General features: G+C 50.6%; 1 protein-coding gene across 3 annotated transcripts in view; it reads left to right on the top strand.

Moving 5' to 3' along the window:
- The window catches only part of GALNT10 (polypeptide N-acetylgalactosaminyltransferase 10), a 225,299-nt gene that overhangs the window by 185,123 nt on the left and 16,960 nt on the right, over nt 1-23,216 (top strand). For all 3 annotated transcript variants that reach the window (XM_029216105.1, XM_029216104.1, XM_029216103.1), the window contains exons 5-7: nt 605-790; nt 4,980-5,163; nt 10,689-10,806. In XM_029216105.1, coding sequence (XP_029071938.1) covers nt 605-790; nt 4,980-5,163; nt 10,689-10,806 — 488 coding nt within the window. The remainder of the gene's footprint in view (nt 1-604; nt 791-4,979; nt 5,164-10,688; nt 10,807-23,216) is intronic.

Here is a 23,216-nt window from a genome sequence, read left to right on the forward strand (position 1 = left end):
ATTTTGCTAAAGATGTCACAAGCAACTCCAGACTTAGGGCCAACCAACCTAGCAGCTCTAGTAAGAAAAAAGGGCCTCATTTTTCAATAGTTCTGAAAAAGAATTCTCAGGATTCATTGTTTGGACCAATTCAGGCCACATGTCCATCCCTGAACCAGTCACTGTGGCCAAGGAAATGGAATGCCCTGATTGGTCAGGCCCAAGCCACATGCTCCTCCCCCTTGGAGATGCAGTCAAGCCCACAAGTCTGAAGGACTGAGAAGGGGAGGGGCAGTTTCCCAAAGAAAATCAGAGTACTGTTGCTAGAAAATGAGGGAATGGGTCCCAGCCAGACATAAACCACAGCTGGTAACACCCTCGTACAGAAGGTCTCTCTGTGTTCCAGGTCTGGCACTAACGCTGGACCTCTTTAAACTTCAGTTTCCCCCTTTGCAACACACAGGCGGTTATTCCTGCCCTTCTTGACCCTATCTGAAAGGTCCAATGAGACAGTGCACTGGAAAGCTCTATCTAAACTGTAAAGTGCAGTGCACATGTAAGGAAGGGGTCACAAGGATGATTACTCACCCATCTATCCATCTGTCCTCTTCTCTCTCCCTCACAGAGCACCTGAAGAAGCCACTTGAAGACTACATGGCCCTTTTTCCCAGCGTGAGGATTCTCCGAACCAAGAAACGGGAAGGGCTGATAAGGACCCGGATGCTGGGGGCCTCAGCAGCAACTGGGGATGTCATCACATTCTTGGACTCACATTGTGAAGCCAATGTCAACTGGCTCCCCCCCTTGCTTGGTAAGGGAGGCTTGCAAGGTGAGGTAGGCGACCTGGAGTGAGCCACTGGCCTCCAGTCGTGCTTTCTGCAGGGAGTCATCTATGCTACAAGGCTTCCCTTGCCTGCTTGAGATGCACCCAGCACAATGCCAGGTGCCACGAGGGTATCAGGCCCTCAGGAGTGCTCAGAGCAACCTTAAAAGTTCTGTCCCTTCATTTTACAGAGGAGGAAGCTGAGACTCGGGGAGGGGAAGTGACTTGCCCAAAGTCATAAACCACATTAGTGTCTAGTGACATGATTGCTTCTCCCAGGTTACTTCAGGTGTTATTGGAAAGCAAGCCAAGGCTGCCTACTGCTAAGAGCCAAATTGTAGGGAACACCATCATACCAACTTAGAACAGTTATCATTCACTGCACTGCTGCTGTGAGCAGGGAACGTTGTAAGCTTTATTTTCAGCCCTCACAATACCATGCCAGGTCGAAAGTCTCCCCTTTTTATAATAGAAGAGACTGAAGTTCAGAGATTTTGAGTGACTCACTTGATCCCTTGGGCAATAAGTGTCAAAGTCACCATCTCTCTGGTTCCAAAGTATATCTTCTTTCAGGATTCCACACTGCCTCCCTAAATTCATTTCCTCTTTGGAGAGTTTCTGACAGCTCTCAGGTAAGGGCTCCAGACAGAGGGCAGCGTGATCTAGGAGTCGTCCACATAGGCTTGTGGACAGAAGGGAGACACGAGGCCTGGCTGCTGGGCACTGAGGTGCCTCAGGGCGGGTTGAAGAACCAGGTCTGAATCCCTAGGCTCTGAGCTTTGAGGAAGGCATTGAGCTGCTGCTGACAGGTGGACGCTGAAGAGGCAATGTCCTACTGGGGCTGGGAGTCAGGTGAGGGACAGAGATGGAGGCAGATTGGGGAAGATCTGTCAATCCAGAGAGAAAAGTGAACGCCTCAAAAATGGATGGGTATGCTCTCCGTAACAGAAAGCATAGGGAGCAAAGAGGACTCGAGTTTAGGGCAAACTTGAGTGTGTATCAGAATCACCCAGAAGACTTGTTAACACACAGAGTGCTGAGCCCTGCTCCACAGTGGTTGGTTCAGGAGGTCTGGGCCGGGGCCTTAGAAACTGCATTCCTAACAGCCTCCAGGTGGTGCCAGTGCTGCTGGTTCAGGGACTACACTTCGGGGAGCACTGGTTAGGCCCCCATTCAGAAGTGAGGACAGAAAGCAAAACCCACACGGTTTAATGGGGTAACCCAGCAAGTTTGTTTCCTAACACAGATCAGCATGAAACTCTAATTACTATCAGATGATATGCTTCTGACCCCAAGGGTCCAGGATCCCACTGGGTTAGGAAAAGGATATAACCCAGATCTTCTGGTAAACTGTTTACCTAATTAAACCAAGAGATCTACATCTGCCTCTCATGACTGAAAGAGAACAAAAAAGAGAAAAGGCTTCACTGTAAATCACCTAATTGGGGCTTCCCTGGTGGTCCAGTGGTTAAGAATCTGCCTTCCTAATGCAGGGTACGAGGGTTTGATCCCTGGTTCAGGAACTAGGATCCCTCCTGCCATGGGGCAACTAAGCCCACGTGTCACAACTAGAGAGCCCACGTGCCACAACTACTGAATCCATGTGCTGCAACTAGAGAAGCCCATGCGCCATGACAAAAGATCCTGCACGCCGCGAGGAAAGATCCTGCGTGCCGCAACTAAGACCCACTGCAGCCAAATAAATAAAATATTTGTTTTTAATTTTAAAAAATAATAAATCATCTAATTTATAGTCTTGAAGGAACATCGCGTTTTGGGGGGGGTCATTCAGTGACTCATAAAGAGACTGAAGTGGTAGAACACGAAGCTGAGCTTGCGGTTAACAAGCCTTAAGCCTTGTGTTAACAGCCTTAACTCTGTTTCTATGGAAATATATGAGGGTAATTTTCATAATCTGCAACCATACATGGAAGAAGCATTCTTCCTCTTCTTTTTCCCTTTTTCCAATAGAAATGTGAACCACTGGTGTAGATGTAAAAGTCTATCCCTGCTAATATGAACAGCTGACCAAGCCCATCATAGCTTTTGTCTCTGAAACCATGAACATGCACAGTTCACTCTGCCTTCTTTGGAGAGTAGGCATTTCTGAGCCTGAAAGGGATTCAGCTCCCCTGAAAGGAAAGCCACTGTTGTTCATCATTTTCTTCATCTCTATCACCACCATCATCATTATCATCGTCGTCGTCGTCGTCATCATCATGCCTCTGCTAGTCCCTTATCTTTTTTTGATCACAGCCCACATTTGAATGTGACTGGTAAAGCGGACAGGGCAGGCCTTATTATCCACATATTGCAAATGAGAAGACTGAAGGGCAGAGAGAATGAGGGGGATACTCACCCTTCCAGCTCCTGCTTCTGAGCTACTTTCAGCGATCCTGGGCACAAAGAATGTCAGCAGAGGGCTCGTCACGTGCTCGAGGCTAGGCTAAGCATCTTGGCCCCATCGTCCCACTTGGCCTTCACAGAGATCCCAGGAAGTAGGTGCTGTCTTCCTCCACTTTGTTGGCCAGGAAACAGAGGTTCAGAGACATCAGATAACCTTTTCCAAGGTTATACTGTTCATAGATGACAAAACCAGGGTTTGCACCTGGACATTGTGTCTTCAGGTGAGTACAGCACCGTGGAATGCTACCTCTGATGCCACCGCCTTGACCTTACACCTCCCCCAATCAGCCAGCATCCAGCAGAGCACTGTGTCCTCAACACACACCCTCTCTGGAAGGGAAGTCCCTCATGTGGCCATGAATTATCAGGAAGGGTGGCCCTTTTCTAGATCTTTCCCTGGGAAGATTCTTCTGCTTCCTTAATCCCTAGGGAACATGTCCACAAGGCAGATCCAGGCTCCACCCCAAGCCCTAGGGGGGTTTTTAAACACACCCTCGGTGCTTCTGGCACTGGTGGCCCCAGATCTACACTTGGGGACACAGCAACAAAAGCACCATTTCTCAGTTTTTTGACCATGTGCCACAGAAATACATTAGACATGTCAATCCAGTACACAAATGTACACACTGATGCAGTATGACTGAAATATTTCCCAAAACTACTTTCCCTCATCACCTAGAATGCACCCTGACATTCTTTTTTGCTTCACTACAAACACACACACACACACAGTTTCATGACCCACCTATGGATCGTGTCTTGCAGTTTAGCAAAAGGCAAAACTTTTCTTTGCTTTCTCTCCTGCAAGAAAAATCTGCTATAGCTTGATGAAGCCTGGGCCCTAGGCAGCTGCCAGCCTACCCTGGCCCTACCACGCTCCCCATTCCAAGACTTGGACTTGACTCCTGGCCCAAGCACAGCCCACTTGCCCCTCATGGCAGATCATCTGCCCCAATCAGTGGCACCTCCTGGCTGTAGTCAGGGCTTCTTGGCAGGAAGCGCACTGAAGGGCAGAGAGTGAATTTTATACAATCAGCTTCTCCCTGGCTTGAAAGGGACATAGAGCCATCTAGGTTAAGACCCCCGTTTGCTATCTTGAGTCACCTTGCCTGCAGCATTCCTGCAGGGCAGAGGTCCACCAGGCCCTGCTTGCACACCTCCAGTCCTGAGGAGCTCATGGGATAGCCTGATCCCTCTTCAGTAGTTCTGACTGTTGGAAAATGTGAGCTGGACTCTCTTGCAAGGACCATTTGTTCTCTGATGGCAGCTACGAGGTGTTGGGGAGCTTCAGGGAAAGGCAGTCTGCCATGAGGGGCAAGTGCTGGAGTGCTGGCTGCTGAGCCACAGGTCAAGTTTAGGACTAGGAATGGGGAGGGCCAGAACAGGGACCCTCCCAGAAGGAAGTCAATCTCTTTCCATAGCAATGCTGAGCATGACAGACACCTGTGCTCAACACCTTCAAGCATTACTGTATCCAGTACTCCTGCAACCAGACCCTCTTCTCCCCATTTCACAGAGGAGAATGCTGAGGCTGAGATGTCATTCATGTAGCTGGCCCAGGGCCCTCTCGTGGACGGCAGGATGGGCTGGGAGCCCTGGTCCATCTTGCTTAAAGCCTGTGCACTTTCTTCCTCACAGATTCTCAAACTCGAGTGTTCAGAGAAATCACCCAGGAAACATGTTAAAAATGTGAATAAGTTGCAGAGCAGGGTCATGCATGTAGCTGCTCTCCCATCCGGCCTCCTTAATGGGCATCTCTTGGCTTCTTCAGACCGCATTGCTCAGAACCGCAAGACCATTGTGTGCCCAATGATCGATGTGATTGACCACGACGACTTCCGGTATGAGACGCAGGCGGGGGATGCCATGCGGGGCGCCTTTGACTGGGAGATGTACTATAAGCGGATCCCGATCCCTCCAGAACTGCAGAAAGCTGACCCCAGCGACCCATTTGAGTAAGTACAAGTGACCCAGGCCGGTCCCAGTGGCTGACCCCAGGGAGCCCTCCTCAACACACACAACTCAGGATTGCCACCTCCCCCAAAAGTCCAGTGCAGGGGAGCCAGGACAGACGTCCCCAACAGAAGCACAGTCCCTCCCAGCTCGTCACAGAGCCTTGGCTCACGGACCACCAAGTTGATCACCTCTTCCTTGCCCACCCCGAGGACTGCCAGCCCGGGGTGGCAAGCCTAGCACCCAGTTGTAATCATCACCATTGTCGTTGTCATTGTCACTACCATTTATTGCATACTTTCTAAGTGCCAGGCGCAGTGCCGAGCACACTACGCGGTGATCTTATTTAACCTCCAACAGCATATGTAGTAAAAATTATGATCCGTGTTTTCCAAATGGGGACACCAAGGCTCCAAGAGGTTAAGCAGCCTGTCCAGGTCACACAGCTGTGAAGCGGCAAAGGCTCAGTGCCTTGCAGGCCTGTCTGCCTCTGGAGCCGACTTTCCCATCCATCAGTTACACCCTCTTGGAAGTATCAGGGAAATAGCTTGTCCCACGGTGGAAGTGTGGGGTGCGGGTGTGTGGACCGGACCCGTAGCATCCTGGAATGGCAGAGCTAGTGGGAGCCTACAGGTAACGGACTCCAACCCCTTGCAGATAAGGAGACTTGGGCTCCAGGACAGGGAGGGGCTTCCCTGGGGACACAGTGGGCTAGTGGCTAAGCCAGAAACAGAGCCCAGTGCCCCTCTGGTACCCCAAGCTCCAGAAGGGTCTTTCCTCCCACAGTGGGCTCGCCATCCCTGCAGCTGTCACGTGAGCCACTCCAGCTCTCCTGCCAGAGGTGTGGAAAGACCTCTGGGTACAAAGCCAAAGTCCAGCCTCTCCAGCTGTATTGGTTTCCTGATTAGTTTCCTAATTGTCGCTGCAGTAATAAATTACCACAAGCTTACTGGCTTATTAAAACAACACAGGGGGGCTTCCCTGGTGGTGCAGTGGTTGAGAGTCTGCCTGCCGATGCAGGGGACACGGGTTCGTGCTGTGGAGCGGCTGTGCCGCTGAGCCTGCGCGTCCGGAGCCTGTGCTCCGCAACGGGAGAGGCCACAACAGTGAGAGGCTCGCGTACTGCAAAAAAACAAAACAAAACAACACAGGGACTTCCCTGGTGGTCCAGGGGTTGGAGCTGCGCGCTTCCACTACAGGGGGCGCGGGCTCAATCCCTGGGCAGGGAACTAAGATGCCATGTGGCGCAGCCAATAAATAAATAGATAAAATAAAACGACACAGCTTTATTCTCTTAAAGTTCTGGAGGTCAGAAGTCTGAAAGGGTCTGACTGATTTAGTGTTGGCAGTGCTGCATTTCCTCCCGGTGCCCCAGGAAGGGATCCATTTCCTTTCCTTATCCATCTTCTAGAGGCTGCTCACATTCTTTGCCTCATGGCTCCCTCCATCTTCAAAGCCAGCAACATAACATCTTCCAGTCTTCCCCTCCTCCCTCTCCTTGTCTCCCCCTGCACCTCCCTCCCCCTTCCCTCTCTCAGTCTCTTGCTTCCATCATCATGTCTCCTTCTCTGACTCTGACCCCCCTGCCTCTTTCTTCACTTATAAGGACCCTTGTGATTACATTGGACCTATCCAGGTAACCCAGGATAATCTCCCCATCTCAAGATCCTTCACTTAGTTACCCTTGCAAAGGCCCTTTGCTGTGTAAGGCAGCAGAGTCACAGGTCCCGGGAATTAGGACACTGGCTTCTTTGGGAGGCCATTATTCTGTCTACCACCCCTGCCTAACCGCGGCTTAGCCCCAGTGAAGTCCAGCCGCTCTGCCTCACCCTCCCCATCTGAGAAAGTGGGGCTGTTGGCGGCTCAGCCATCTTCATGGGCGCAGTTCACCCAGGGTTTCTGGGGGGCCCCTAATGCTGTGAGCCCCAGGGAAGGCTCAGAGGTAGGAAGAGGTGGGCTTGCTTGAGGAAATGGAAGGTGACCGGGGCAAGAGAGTAGCATGAGCTGAGAGTGGAGGGTGTGAGTGGATCCCCCGTGCTTCCTCAGCAGGCCAGACGTTTGTGCTCTGGTCCTGACCTCCTGTATCCTAAACATGGTCAAACACTACTATTAGAGCCCTTCTTAGGCCACAGATATGGTCTAGCCAACACCACATCGTGCAGCCAGGTCCTACCCCAGTATGGCCCAGAGTCAGCCCCCAGTTGTCCTGAATTCTTGGGAGAAGAATGCTAATAACAGGAGTAAGTAACATTTGGCCTGACATGGCAAAGCAGTTCCAGCTGACATGACTGTGCTTGATTCTCACAACATGCCCTTGAGTGTTGGTGGAACTCTCTCCACTTGACTGATGGGGATCCTGTGGTTCAGAGAAGAAACGACACTTGCCCAAGGTGACACATAGCAGAGGCTGAGGTTAGGCAGGCTGCTCCAGAAAATGGAATTTTTAGGGTAACCAGAACCCCCTTTTATGGTTTGAATCTTTGCCATAAGCCAACTCATAGGCCCTAGATTTGAAAGGTACGTAATGGTGGGTCTTGGCCCATTCAGTCTCCTCGTTGCAGGATGAGGGAGGAGTGGGTGCAGGTCGTGCAGCTGGTTAGAAGCAGAGGCCCAGCTAGTTTTGTCTGCAGTCTCAGTCTCCTCATCTGGATATTAAAGGGGTTGGCCCAGCCCTAGAGCAGGGACTGTCAACCGTGGCTGCATGTTGCCATCATCTGGGGAGTTTATTTAAAACAAAGAATAAGTAGAAGTATAACAGATTCACTCTGTTGTACACCTGAAACTAACACAACATTGTAAACCAACTGTACCCCAATAAAAATTTTTTAAAAAGAAGAAGAACCACCCAGGCTGCCCCTGAGTCCAGTTACACTGGAGTCTCAGGGTGGGGAATTCAGGCGCCAGTTCCCAGATGATGCTGACATATGGCCAAGTTTGAGAGCCACTGGCCCAGATGCTTCCCGAGGGACTCTCCATCCTTTGTACCCTCCAGTTCCTTCCAGAAGTCTCTCTTCTGTGTTGCACTCAGACAAAACCCCAGGAACAGGCCACTGAGAAATCCTGGTCATTGTCTGCACACCTCCCCATGGTGCTCAGCAAGTGGGCACGCTGCAGGCACAGAGCCGTGTCATGATATTTGAAAGACACAGGCTTTGGTGGCAGCTCATCCACTTACTAACTACATGCCCTGGAGCAGAGCATACAGCATTTCTGAATTTCCAATTTCTCCATGTGATAAGAGGGCTAGTAATAGGGCTTTGTGAGAGCTGGTGATGGTGAGGTGAGTGGCACACACTAGATGCTCAGAATTGTTGTTATTATTACTGTTGAACACAGCAGAAAACAGACCAGCCTAGAGGAGAGGCCTCCCTCTGGAGGTGAAGCCTCAAGCATCCAAAATGCCTTACACCTAATATCCTACCTATCCTACCACGTCCCCTGCCGCTGGCTTCCACTCAGGCTGATGTTTTTGTGCAAAGTCTTAGGTTTGATTTACCTTGAAGCACCGAGCCAGAAGCACTCTCTGGCCCTCCAAGCATCACGGCTCCGGCCAGAAAAACCGGAAACCCTACAACCTTCATAAGACAGAAGAAAGTTGATACTACTAACACCTTACTTTCCTATAGTACTGGTTACTTTCAAAACTGTACTAGCAGCGTGAGCTAGCAGGTGTAGCTCTACGTCCCTGTGTAGATGGGGAAACCAGCTCAAAGAGGTTAAATCAGCACTGTCCTATAGAAGTCTCGTGCAACTCACGTATGTACTTCTGAATGTCCTCATAGCCACGTTAAAAAAAGGTAAAGGGAAGCAGATAAAATTCATTTTAGTAATGTATTTCATTTAACCCAGTATATCTAGAATATTCTCATTTTAACATGTGACCAACGCTTTCAAATTATGAATGAGATCTTTTCTGTTCTTTTCTTCACATTAAGTCTGGGAAATCCACACTGCCAGCACCTCTCAGTTCAGACCAGCCACAATGCAAGTGTCAGTAAGCTGCATGTGGCCAGTGGCTCCCATACTCAGCAGCACAGGGTTCCGGGGCTAAAATCTTCACCCCAGACCCCACCACAGGTTTGGGGAGAGCTGAGGTTGCAGTGAGGATTTCCCCGTTTCTGATCCGGGCTCATGAGGTCAATGTGAGGAGTAAATTCATTTTGGTAGTAATTTAGCTCAGTACAGCGCCTGGCAGATTCAAGGCCTCGGTCAGTGATCAAGGGAGTCCTTTCTAAAAGGGTCCCCTCCTGTGCTATCAGGGCCCATCTACTGCAGGAAGCCTCGCAAGGCGTGTGGGTTAACTCACCTCTTTCCAAGTCAGTCCACTTCCCCTGAGCGTGCAGTTCCCCAAGCCAGGAGGGGCCGTGGAGGTTGCTGCTAGAATGGTTTTCCTTGGAGGGTTTGGAGTTTTCCAGGGGAGTCAGACAAGGCCACAGCCACTCAGCTTTTCGCACAAAAAACACTGGTGGCCCCTCCCAGGTGCTGGCCCCACGGGAGGCGCTGTGGGGAACTTGGGCAAGCCACACCCACCGCTTGATCATCTCTGCCCCCGAGCTCGTGCTTTCTCCTGGGTGCCTTCCCCTCCCCCAAGCTCCCACTTTGTTCCTAGCCACCTCGAATGCCACCCTCTGAGCATCCTTCCTTGACTCTTGCCCCAGCTTCCCTCCTCACCCCGAAAACCTGGAGGCAGACGCTCCCTCCTTTCCCGTAGCGCTGGCTGCGCCTCCCAGAGGCCCTTGTTACACCCCACCTGTCTTCTGGGTCCTCCTCTCCTGAGGTGGCTGCCCTGCCATGCTGGCATCCCCTGAAGATTCTGTCTGACCCTGATTTACCTCCAAATTCTTCCAGCATCTGCTTCTCAGCTGGTACTCGATGAAGAAACGAATGAGAGAATGAATGAGCAGAGGTAATCTTATCCCAGTTTAACTGAAAGAACAGTGACTGTGGCTTCTTCCATAAACTCTCAGCAGAAAAAAAATATCTATGCTGGGATTACAGAGTGAGAATCATCAAACAATCTTACCCAAAAACACAGACTCCTAAGCTCCATTCCCCCAGAGACTGTTTTGTAGGTCTGGGGTTGGGCCCAGGAAGCTGTATGTGTTTTCATCTCTCTAAGACATTCTACAGCCTAGACAGGCTTGGAAAGACCTGATTCAGATCATTTAATCAATGGGAAGACTAGAGATTAGATATAGATATGCATATATATATGGTACAGCTACAAGGCCCACAGGGAAAAAGCACTATGATTTCATTTCACAAGTATTCTTAGGTGTTAACCACGTAAAGGATTTTTGGGTCCATTGGTTAAAATGTAGCATTTATGAAGAAGTATAGGCAAGAAGGAAGAAAGCCAGGGGCCTCACTCAGAAGGGCTTTGGATTCCCTGCTGGACAAGTGGGCTGTGTTCACAGAGTAGCGGGGAGCATCACCCCTGGGAGAACAGCAGTGCCCTAGAGCAGGATACCCAAGGAGCACACGGCCAAGACGTCCGCGTCTTCACACCAGGTTCTTCTTCCCGCAGGTCTCCTGTGATGGCCGGCGGACTGTTCGCCGTGGATCGGAAGTGGTTCTGGGAGCTGGGCGGGTACGACCCAGGCTTGGAGATATGGGGAGGGGAGCAGTATGAAATCTCATTCAAGGTGAGCTCTCGGGAAGCCCCTTTGTCCTTGGCAGGGTGCCCGTGGCGCCTGTCCTGGCAGGCTGCCTGCTTAGCGTCTGTCTGAGCCTGGTGAACAAATCAGGAGCCGCCAGCCACTGCTTGCTGTGTGTGTGTTGGTAGGGGGTGCGGAGTGGAGGCGGCAGCATGGAGATCCTCAGGTTGCCAAAGGCTGGCCTCAGCCACAGCTCTGGCTGGTGTTTGCCTTGCATTGTCCCTTCTCAGATGACAGTGTTGGAATAAGACAGGCCTCACTTCCCCAGAGACGGTGTGTCTCCCATTGAGATGACCAGCCGACCAGCAGAGGGGAAGAGAGAGCACAACGGCCGAACAAGACACATGGGCCGGCAGGAAGCTCTGCTCTGAGAATGGTCCCCTGGCCTCACAGAAACCAACTTGTCTTTAGTGGTTCCTGGCCACCCCTCTCGAGTCTTCCCTTTGTATCTGTCTCTGCTGGAGTTTGATGTACAGAGACCAGGGGCTAAGAGCTTGAGTTGTGGGGTCAGAGAAGCCTGGGTTCCAATCCCAACTCCATCACTCAGTTGCTGTGTGACTTTGGGCAAGTTAGATTACCTCTCTGAGCTTTCTTCCCTCATCTAAGAGAATAATCATACTACCTACTTTACAGAGCTTTTGTGAAGATTAAATGAGATAATAGCTAGAAAGTGGTTAGCGCCCAACCTGGGGACACAACCAATTAATAACTGGTAGAAATTATTAAAGAGTCAGTGAAAATATATTTACTGTAACCTATTAGACCGGCCCATGTGCTGTAGAAGCTTCTGACAATGGTGATAAAGGAGGTGATGGTTACTAGTTAACTATGCAAACTTCTGAGGCCCCATTCCTCCCCTTTTTGTGGGATTTTTGTATTGATCTCAAGTGAAGAACAGAGGCTTAGTCCCTCTGAGGGGAAGGTTAGCTTGTCCTGTGGCCCTGTGGTCGGCCAGGGCCTGCTTCTAACACCCCTAGAACCCCTGGTAAGGCATATCCCCAACCCATGAGGGATGGCCAGCAGCATAACTGGGCTGAGCCCTGTGAATACGCCGGCCAAGGAACCCGGATGCCTGCCAAGTCGGGCATCAACTTCTTATGCAAAGAACCATTGTCACACACGGCAATTAAGGTTTCGGCGCTGGGGTTAGATTGCCTAGGTCAGGTCATAGCTCTGCTACTTCATACCAGCTGTGTGATCTTGGACAAAGAATCCTTAGCCTCACTGAGCCTCAGTTTCTGCTTCCATAAAATGGGTTTAATGATACTTTAATTCTCACAGGGTTGTTGAGAGGATTAAATAAGTCCATTCTTGTTAGAATGACTTAATAAATATCCTAAAAATTATTTTCATTATTGTCATTGTCCTTGTGTATGCCACTGGGTGAGCAGTTCAGAACTGGGGGACATAAATTCTTGATTAGCAAGAAAACAACCTGTAATTCTACTGAAACATTATTTTGATTTGAAAGGCAGCCTATGTCCATTTTACCTTCAGACTTCTGAAGTTGTCTCCCATAAGGGGGCCAGCCCCCTAAATAAAACTAATATTAAAATCCAGGGGTGATATTAAAAATATTTAACAACAATGATGACACAAGCACCAATCAGTCAGAGCGGATGCCAGCTGTCAACAACTGTGCATCCACCCTGGTGTGCGGCAACTCAAGTGCAGCCATGATCAGAGCTGGCAGTACCCTGTGTGGAGCCCTTCACAAGTGTTGGCTTATTTAATCCTCAAAGCAACCCTAGGAGGGTGGTATCATTATTATAAACATTTCACAGGGGGGGCAGGTGGAACTCAGACCCAGGTCCCACACAGTTGACACTAACAGAACCAGGACCTGAACCTAGGTCTGCCCAACTGCAAAGCCCATGCTCTCACCCGCCATGTTGTATAGGCCTCTGCAGGGACGTGAGAGCACTTGAGAGGAAAACTAGCCTAAGAGGTTGGCTGTAATCTCTTACTCTTCTTCTCAGTTTTTGCCTCCTCCTGGGGTTAACTTACTAGGATATCCTGCAGCCTCTCAATGAAGTGAACTAGTAACAGTCTAAGTCAGAAATAGGTTTGCTCTCCCAGCCAACTCTGATCCATCAGTAGGAGCTGCCCCAGTTCTGTGTTAATATGTATTGCGAGGCTGTGTCTGAGCTTATCAGAAAAGGAGTGGTGATTGATTAGTGATGTCTGCCCTGGGTGCAGGTTTGGCGAGCGATGGCACATATGTCATTTATTTAGTATCCCTAGCCCATGCAATCTAATTTTCCAAATGTCACATCCTTACAGTGGAATCACATACAAGGAATCAGAAGAGTTTTAACTTCACAGTTCCTCAATCTGTCAATTAAACAAACTTAATTTATGAAGTTTTCTACTAAGTTTGTTCCCAGAAATGGGCACATCAGTGTTCTTGAGTTCTCACCAGAATGTAAACTTCAGTAGGGTAACCATCTTTGTCTGTTGTATCCCAAGAACCAAAAGGGTTGCCTGACCGGGAGAAGGCACTTAATAAATAATTGTTGGTTGAATACTCAGAGCAGGTGTAATACTGGCCAGAACCAGCCTCCTTGGTCAAGAAGTTCCCCTTCAGAAACTCCCTCCGTGGAGAAGAGTGATTGGAGAAAAATGAGCACAAAGGAGTTTCTAAACCCCAAATAATTTCAGTCTGTGCATTTCAAAGACCCATTTGATGATGCTCATCAGGCAATTATGGCAGAACAATTGGCATTTTCCCACCACAGTTTATTTACAAAAGACACGGTAATGAAGCCGTATTGGAAGTCTCTCATCCGGGAGGGGGAGGGAGGCTGGCTCCTGTTGCCATTTGATCCAATTATCTCCTTCACTCTGGAGAGGAGATGAGACAGTGTAATGAGGAGTCCCCCAGGTCTGAAAGGGAGACATTTCTCCCTGGGCTTTCTCTCTCCGGGCTTTGAGAGCGCGAGTTCCTGGAGCCGGCGGCAGCCCCTCTGACAGTGCACTGTCTCCCGGGCCCCCGCGGAAGGCCTGCCCACAGCGCTGAGGGCACAGGAGAGCCCGTTCGTCTGCCGGCAACACCTCCCTGGAATGCCGGGTGTTCTGTTTCAGCCAGAGCAGGGCATTTACGAAGGGCCAAATTTCCTCTGATTAATCTCTACTGAGATCCCTTTTCTTCTTGGTGACAGAGAAGAGAGACTGGTCTGAAAGGCATGAGTGTATTTTCAGAAATTAAGATAAATTGATACGTTAAAAAAAAAAAGACAAATTGATACGTGCCATCAGGGCTGATGGATTAATAATTTGGCTCCAATTTCAGACCAGGCCATCTATCCCGATGGGAAAACCCCAGAAAAGATGTTCCGAAGGCTCTGAAATTTCTAGGAGAGTCATTGACTCTTTTTTTTCCCCTCTCTCTCTCAGCCAATAGAGCTTCTGTTTCCAAAAGGCACGGTCACATATGAGAGTTCTACTGCTTGGCAGTTAGACTCTTCCCAGTTCTAGTGGGCGGATAAATCTTTAACCCTGTAGCCTGGCCTACACCCACCTCCATGAGCTGCTTACCGCCCCTTGCTTTCTCTCCACTCTCCTCCGCATTGCATTAGTCTGGACGCTTGGTAACAGGTCACCAAAATCCCGGTCAATCTGACCCCAGTCTGACTTAAGCAAAAAAATCAGAATTGATTGGCCCACACAACTGAAATTCCAGGGTAGATCCTCCAGACCCGGCTGGATCCAGGGACTAACCCATCTCATCTAGGCTCCATTTCGCTTAGTCCCTCAGCTCTGCTTTCATCTGGGTTGGCTTTCCTCTCAGGCAAGTTTTCACTTGTGGAAATACCCAGCAGCCCAGTGGGAAAAGAGTCTCTATTTCCCATCACTCCTGTAGTAAGTCCCCAAGTCGAGTCTCATTGGCCTTCTGGTCCCTTGCCCCTCCCTGAGCAATGTTCTGATCTGTCAACTGCAGCCTGAGTCTGATTGGTCACATGCCCATCCTGGAGCTGGGAAAGTGGGATGAGCTGGCTCTCTAAAGGAAAGCCCAGGCATTGTGTGCAGAAGGGGGAATGGAGGCGGGGTGGGGCAAACCACCGATGTCCACCTGACCCAGCCATACAGAACGGCTCACAAGCCCCAGGCTCACATGCCTGGCTGTCTTTGAAGGCACGCACTGTTCATTTTTCCTGAAATGCCCTTCCTTAGTCTGGCCAACCCACAGTCATCCTTCTGGGTTCAGCTCATCTATATGGCGTCCTCTCAGCCTTACCTGAGCTCCCTGTGATGCTTAGGGACCACCCGAATGTCACTCCCAGCATGGCACCCAGTACCTCCTGTTGACAGGACCCAAGGGTTGGCCTGTCTCCCCCACTGCACTCTGAGCTTCCTCGAGGCAGGGAGTGGGTTTTGTCCATCTCTATACCCCAGTTTCTGGCCCAGAATAGGTGTTTTAGATAACTGTTAGTGGCATCAATTCCTATCTTATATAACTTCCTTCATCCTGCCCTTCCCAGGCTTACATCTGCATCTTTGGGTGATGGCGATGTGGCAGGAGAGGTACTCAGTGAGAAGGCAGGGCACTGGCTTCTCGTCTCTGCTCTCTGTCCACCTGGAGACCCTGGACCAATTGCTTGATCTCTCTGGCCCTCACATCCCAGATGGTGCTGATAGAGTTTGCCTTCCTACCCAAGAAAGGCTCGAATAAGATGCTGTGTAGAAAGCCCTTGGCCTTACGTGGATGAGAGGGTGGTTGGATTAGAGGTGGTGGCGGCAGGACCAGCAGAAAAGGGACCTGCACAGTGTCCCCAGGAGGCCGAAGTTAGGATGTCTTCAACTTTGAGGTCCAGGAGAGGAGAAGTGTCCACGGGACAACGTGGCTGAGCTGGCGTGAGAAAGATGTGGGCCTTGACGCAATGTAAGTGGATATATCTTTTGTTAGCAATTTGGCAGAATCCGTTACATTTCAAAGCAAGCACATTCTTTTACGCAAAATTTCACGCCCAAGAGTTGAGCCAAGAGAGATAGAGCAAAGATTGAGGTAGGAGCTATCTGTTGAAGCATTACTTACGAAAGGGGAAGACTGAAAATGACCTAAATGTACATCCTTAGGGAATAAATAAGTTAAAGCACATCCCAACAGTGAAACATTATGTAAAAGAAGTTAGATGCCTCCAAAATTAAGTTTTAAAAAAAGATGTGAAAATTTTGTTTTTATGTATGTATATATAGTCTCGTGTTTAATCTTAAAAATATGACAAATGCAAACAAACAAAAAAAAGCTGAGAAGAATCTCCTTCTAGTTTACTGAGCACCCACATGCAGTAACGTGGGGCCCCGTGCCCCCCCATTTTATAGATGAGGAAACTGAGTCTTGGGTTAAATCCTTCCACAATGTCACGTGGTTGGAACAGGGATTTCAGCCCTGCTGTCTGACTTCAGACTGATCCTTTGCCTTGATGTACTCTGACCCACGGTGCCACGGAAGCTTCCCATCCCTTGGGGCATCGGGGGTGGGAGGGCTACAGTGTGGCTGTCCCTTTCTGCTTCATTGTTTCTGTAACATTGAATGCGTTCATCATCAGTACATATCACTTCTGTAATCAGGAGAAAAATTAATATTTTTTTTAACCGAGAAGAAGGGAAGACTGTTGTTTCTTCAGCCTCCCGGCCCACCCCTCCTCCGCCCCATAGACATCCCAGTGCTTCGTTTGGGCCATTTGCAAGTTCAGGGATGAGATTCTTCCCCAAGTGAGGTCTACAGAGAAGGGAGTCACGGTGAGGAGACCCCCAGGGAAGGATGGAGACCCCAAGCGCACCTCTGCAGGGTCTGTTCCAGGAGACAAGGGCAGCAGCCTGCTGCCCTTGGAGAGGAAGATGGAGACGTTCAGAAGGTCCCTTGGGGCAGGCCCGCTTGAGCAAGGGAGTGACAGAAAGCCACACGAGGGAACGAGGGAGAGCCTTGTTCCGAGAGGGAAGCCCACCACATCAGAGCAGAGGCAGGAGGCCTCAGTGGTGGGCGGGTCTGCATAGCCCAACACTGATACAGTTACCAAAGGCCAACCCAGCCCCAGACTGCTGTGGGCAGATTTAAAAAAAGGAAACTCTCAGATTTTCCTTCCTTGGAACTCACGTGTCATCAGGGTGGTTGAGTGAAATAGGGTGCATGAAAAGAAAGTAGTAGGCACACCAGAAACGGGTGAGGAGTGATGTTGTGACCTGATGCCCCAGGTTCTTAGGGGACAGGGCCAGGGTCCCTCAGCTGGAAGGTGGCAGAGCCAGGGCTAAATCCCAGATGTCCTGACTCTAAGCCCAGTGCTCATTTCATTCCACCTGGTGGGAGGGGGCAGCCCAGAGAGAGGCCACTGCTACAGGGAGGCCCCAGAAGTCAGGACCAGCCCTGAGGGGGTTAAGTTGCCACCCAGGAGGGCCTTCGGGGCCCCCACGCAAGTGCCAGCCTGCCATCGCCTCTCCCCATCCCTTCCACCACCCGCTCCCAGCCCCCTCTGACTCAGACCAGCTGCAGTGTCGCTGCCGGGGACCCGGCGCTAGCTCCTTCCTTCGCTGGGTTATCCGAGGATGCTGGGAACTTGCTCTGCCGCATGTAGAATTTTCCTCCCAGCCACATGTACCCAGACTTTCTAAGAGCTGTCTGCCAAGAACAGGGAAGGCATTCTGCTCCTGACTTTGAGCAGCCATTTGAAATTCCATGGGTGTCTCTGTCTGTGGGCACCTGCCCCTCCCACCATTCCTCCAGGAAGATGGCTCGGAAGCCCGAGGGTCACCTGTGGTACATCGCTCCCTAACCAGCCACGTGCCCATCTCTTCATGCCTCGGTCTTTTATTGCTAAAAATGGAGATAACAACTTCTTCAGAGGTTTGTTATAAAAACTAAATGGTAGGGACTTCCCCGGCAGTCCAGTGGTTAAGACTCCGTGCTCTCAATGCAGGGGCACAGGTTCGATCCCTGGTCAGGGATCCCACATGCCACAAGGTGAGGCCAAAAATAAAAATAAAAAATAAAATGGTATAAAACGTTTGTTTAGCCTGGAGACAGACAAAAAGAAGGCAGTCAGTGAGTGGTAGCTGTTTGGATCAGAACCTTCGTGTTAAAAAAGGAGGCAGGGGGCTTCCCTGGTGGCGCCGTGGTTGAGAGTCCACCTGCCGATGCAGGGGACACGGGTTCGTGCCCTGGTCCGGGAAGATGCCACATGCCGCGGAGCGGCTAGGCCCGTGAGCCACGGCAGCTGAGCCTGCATGTCCGGAGCCTGTGCTCCGCAACGGGAGAGGCCACAACAGTGAGAGGCCCGCGTACCGCAAAAAAAAAAAGAAAAAAGGAGGCAGAACGGCGCGGGATAGTACATTGGCTTTGGAATCAAACCACCTGGGTTCAGGTGAAAACTCCATCAGCTAGTGGCTGTGTGACCTTGGGAAAGTGACTTAACCTCTCTGGACTTCTTCATCTGTAAAGTGGCAATAGAATGATCCTTATTGCATAGTGTCGGTGTGAGCATACTATTAATCAAAATGTGTTAAAAGCTTAGCTCAGCACCTGGCATATTGTAAATTATCAATTATGATAGCTGTTAACGTTGGCATTGTGGTCGATGTGTATGGGCTGCAGTTGCAGGAAGACAGGTGTGGAAGGAGCTTTGAGGCCGGCAAGACAGAGGCCAAAGACCTTGGCTCCAGGCCCAGCTCTGGAATGAACTCTGAGTGAGACCTGGGACAGTTCACCTGCCCTTTCTGCTGAACCTTTACTTCCTCATTGAAAGGACACTAATAACCCCAAACTCACAGGGCTGTCTAGAGACACAGTGTGAACTGGCAGGCACCACTGTCCTGAGAGAGGCTGTCACTAATCCAGGAGGCACTAGTTCTCAAAGTGTGGTCCCCAGCCCAGCAGCACCAGCATCATCTGGGAACTTGTTAGAAATGTAAATTCTCAGATCCCACGGAGACCTGCTGAGTCAGACATCCTAGGGGTGGGACCCAGCAGTCTGTGTTTTAGCAAGCTCTCCGGGTGACTCTGATGCTCACTCGAGACTGAAAATCGTGGCTGTAATCAGTAGGTAAGGTCTTGTACAGAGTGGATGCTCAGGCTGGGGTGTGGAAAGATAGAGTAATGGGTAGGTTGGTTGGCAGGGTTGGCCCACAGGTACCAACACCTTCACCCCACTTTCAAGGCTCTATGTCATTGGTCCACCCTTGGCTGCCAGTTTCTGTTCCATCTCTTCTTTTTTTTTTTAAATTAATTAATTTACTTTTTTGGCTGTGTTGAGTCTTCGTTTCTGTGTGAGGGCTTTCTGCAGTTGCGGCGAGTGGGGGCCACTCCTCATCGCGGTGTGCGGGCCTCTCACTGTCACGGCCTCTCCCGTTGCAGAACACAGGCTCCAGATGCGCAGGCTCAGTAGTTGTGGCTCACGGGCCCAGTTGCTCCGCGACATGTGAGATCTTCGAAGACCAGGGCTTGAACCCGTGTCCCCTCCATTAGCAGGCAGATTCTTAACCACTGAGCCACCAGGGAAGCCCCCATCTCTTCCAATAGGGTTTTAGAGCAAGGCTGACCAGTGACCAGGCTATGTGTGAATGAATGAATGAACGAATGAATGTTTGTACTGGGCTGCATTGTTCATGGAAAGAAAAGCACATGTGCCCAAGAGAGCAGAAATGTGAGTGCACTGCAGCTGGCTCTCAGCAGCATGCACATGTGGTGTCCAGGGGGTGTGGAGGGGATCGGAGGTGACCAGAGCAGGGGGCAGAGACCTTGACTGCAAGCCCAGGGTAACCCCTTTGTCCTGCAGATAATACAAATGCCAAGAGGGGTCTTTGTGGAAGACCATGATAGGGTCAGGACCAGGCTTTAGAAAGATCAAAGGTGCAGTCTCAGATCTGCCTAGTTCTGGGGGCCCCCACCCTGGAATCCGCTCTGGGCTCTGCCACTTATGAGCTGAGGAGCCCTGGGGAAGGCACTGGACCTCGCTAGGCCTCGCTTTCCTCATGTGTAAGAGGCATGCCAGTACCTCCCTCACTGGGTGGTTGGGAGATTGTGCTATTTCAAATATGAACCAAAACCTAACAGATCCTGCAACTTAAGTGAATTCATTTATTAAAGAAAAAAAAAAGCCCTAATGTAAGGCAACCACCCCCCATTTTTTGGCCAAGTTGACTATAAACACCTCAGGAGGGCTTCCCTGGTGGCGCAGTGGTTGAGAGTCCGCCTGTCGATGCAGGGGACACGGGTTCGTGCCCCGGTCCGGGAAGATCCCACATGCCACGAAGCGGCTGGGCCCGTGAGCCATGGCCGCTGAGCCTGCATGTCCAGAGCCTGTGCTCTGCAACAGGAGAGGCCACAACAGTGAGAGGCCCGTGTGCCGCACACACACACACAAAAACACCTCAGGGTATTGTTTTTCTTTATTTAATTAATTAATTTATTTATTTTTGGCTGCATTTCGTCTTCGTTGCTGCGCACGAGCTTTCTCTAGTTGCAGCGATCAGGGGCTACTCTTCGTTGGTGGTGCACAGGCTGCTCATTGCGGTAGCTTCTCTTGTTGCCGAGCACGGCCTCTAGGTGCGCGGGCTTCAGTAGTTACAGCACGTGGGCTCAGTAGTTGTGGCTCGCGGGCTCCAGAGCGCAGGTCAGTCGCTGTGGCACACGGGCTTAGTTGCTCCGTGGCATGTAGGATCCTCCCGGACCAGAGCTCGAACCCATGTCCCCTGCATTGGCAGGCGGCTTCTTAACTACTGTGCCACCAGGGAAGCCCCAGGATACTGTTGAAACAGTCAGATATTCAATTTATTAATTTAGCTACACATATGCTTAATACTATATTATATAAAATCATATATTAATCTAGAAGTAAATTTAAATGGATTTTTAAAAGAAAAATAAAATTGGGTTTTTTCCTGCTCTTTTACCAACTGTACACTGTAACCAGTATAAGCATCTAAAATTAACATGAGTGAGATCCTTTCATGCTGGTGAGACTTCCTGAAACAGTATCTTGTTGTTCAAAACAAACTAATATGTTCAAAATCATATGAACTTACAGAAGACATGGATCCAACACCATTCCTTCTTTCCTGAAGCGAAACTGCGTGGCGTATTTGTGGCGCCCACCACCAGTAGCGCCAGCCACCATGTGCCCAGGTAGCACCATTAGGATTGCTCAGAGTCGTCTATGCTTCAGAATTACCTCATTCCAGCCTCATCACAACCCTAGGAGGGAGGCACAATAATACATCCCATACTGCAGGTGAGGAAACTGAGGCTTTCAGATTCATGAAACTTGCTTAAGAGCCAGAACCAAGCTCATCACGGCTACGCTGTGTTCTTCCTAAGCTCAGAGATAATGCAGGATAATTGGTGGCGATTATTCTTTTAATTGCATATTAATGGTGCAGCTCCCAAGCGCAACTGAACAGGGTTTGGACTTCATCGGGGTCCTCAGCCGAGCTGCCAGCAGCAAAAGCCATGGCTGACTGGTGTCTTCTCCCCTCCCTGGGCAGGTACGGTGCCCATCCATTACTGACTGGTTTCCAGGCAGCAGTTTCCTTGAGAGAGAGGTTTCGCCCCACCCCCGCTCACTCGCGGTCCCCTCAGCAGGACGGCCCCTTTGCCACGCACTCACCGGGGCCCACTGTGTCTTCTTGAAGCTCATCACCACTCGTTTCTTTCCTCCTCAGTTTAGGAAGTAAGAGCGACTAATTGTCTTTTATAGACACTGTAATGAAGCCTGTCATCACACAAAAGAAGTTTGCTAATAAAGTAAATCAAAGCAGCAATGAAAATGAATGGGGAGCAAGCTTTTACAATTAGATTTGTACTTGTCTAGTGGCATGGTGCTTCCAGGGAGAAGACTGTTCCACAGGAGAAAACAGCACCAAGGAACGAGATGGCAGGGTGTGTTTGGAAACTCCTTATGGTGGAACAAGGCTCCCGGAGCAGACAGCTGCACCCCCCGTGGGGATGGAGACTAGGAAGGGCATGGAGGGGAGGGAGGGAAGAAAGCTGACAGCAGAGAGGGGCTGCAAGATGTCATCTCAGTGGCCTGTCTTTGTCCCCATCCATATATGATGGGGTCCCGGCCAAACACGGTTGAAGCTGCTGCCAGCTCTGCAGCTCCCCTTCTCTCTGCCACCAGCTGGGCTCTTCTGCCGGTGTATTACTTGGGGGAGAGGCGAAGACCCTCAGGCAACCAAGCCCCGTGACGGTACCCCACCCGCCTGGCACTGTCATTCTCCTGGTCAGTTGCAGGTTCTGCCACGAAGTCTGTTTGAAAAACTCCATCATGTCTCTGAGCTTCACTTTATCCATTTGGGAAATCAGGCCATAGGATAAAAAAATACCATGGTGTTGGGCAGAAGGGCAAATACTGTATCATTTCAAGGTGGTGGTATTTCTCGTTCTTTCGCAAATAGAAATGACTAACATTAATCAGGTTTGCTATGGCCAGGCGTCAGGCTGAGCGCTCTTCACAGCTTGTCTCAGTCCATCTCAGCAGCCTTGCAAGGTAGCAGTGACCGTCGTCCCCAGGTCACACGGCTGCACTGGTGGCGTTGGGATAGGAAAACAGTGCTGTGGTTTCTGTGGGCCTTGGGTGGCTGCTGCCTCAGCTGTGAAGGGAGGGAGGTGGGCCTGAAGGTACGCAGGTAGGTGACACGGACCATGAGCTGAACCTGGAGTCCAGGACCAGATCTGCCCAGCTCCCCAGCCCACGGCAAGTCAGGCTGTAATTGCATGCCTCCAGCTTTTATCATGTCCCGGGATGGAGAGTCCCCTCCAGTCTGGGGATCCTGCCAGGTAAGCAGCAACCACCACGGGGGTGGTGCCTGCTGTGTGTGATGTGTTCTGGGGGGCCAGAGGGAGTTCTGAAGGGTTGAGTGTACCCTGAGCTGGGCCCCTCTCAGACGGCTCAGGTGCTCCCAGAGGACTCAGGGCTTGGTAGCAGCTTTTGCTGAACAGGTGTGCGTCTCTCTAAAGGCAGTTCGAGTTCTGACTCAGCCGTCAGAGAGTCATGTCCGGGGCAGGGAAGCCGTGGAGTAAACCCATCGTCCAAAGCCAGCACTCCTCCTGGGCTGCAGACATCCCAGGAATCTGAGGGCATTTTAGATGCCTCAAACCTCTGAGTAGATCAAGGTCACCCTAGTCCCTCAGGAACCTTCCGGCTGATGGCCAGCGTGGTCAGGGCCAAAGAAACCCGAGGTCACAGCACAGAGAAGGATTTGGAAATTGATAATCCGTCTGCATAAAGGAAGGTTCCCTGCCAAGCAGAGCCAGAGACACAGCCTCATTAGCTAATGTGAGTTTAATATGGAGTCGAGAGAGCTGGACACCGGCCTAGTCAGCTGCCCAGGAGACATTCACAAATAGAGCAGGGTAAGGTGTCCTCCACCTGCTCAGTGTTACTCTGCCTTCCAAAAGGCAAGGG

This window comes from Monodon monoceros, unplaced genomic scaffold, assembly GCF_005190385.1.
Source record: "Monodon monoceros isolate NGI ecotype Baffin Bay Population unplaced genomic scaffold, NGI_Narwhal_1 Super_Scaffold_12, whole genome shotgun sequence".
Classification (NCBI taxonomy): domain Eukaryota; kingdom Metazoa; phylum Chordata; class Mammalia; order Artiodactyla; family Monodontidae; genus Monodon; species Monodon monoceros.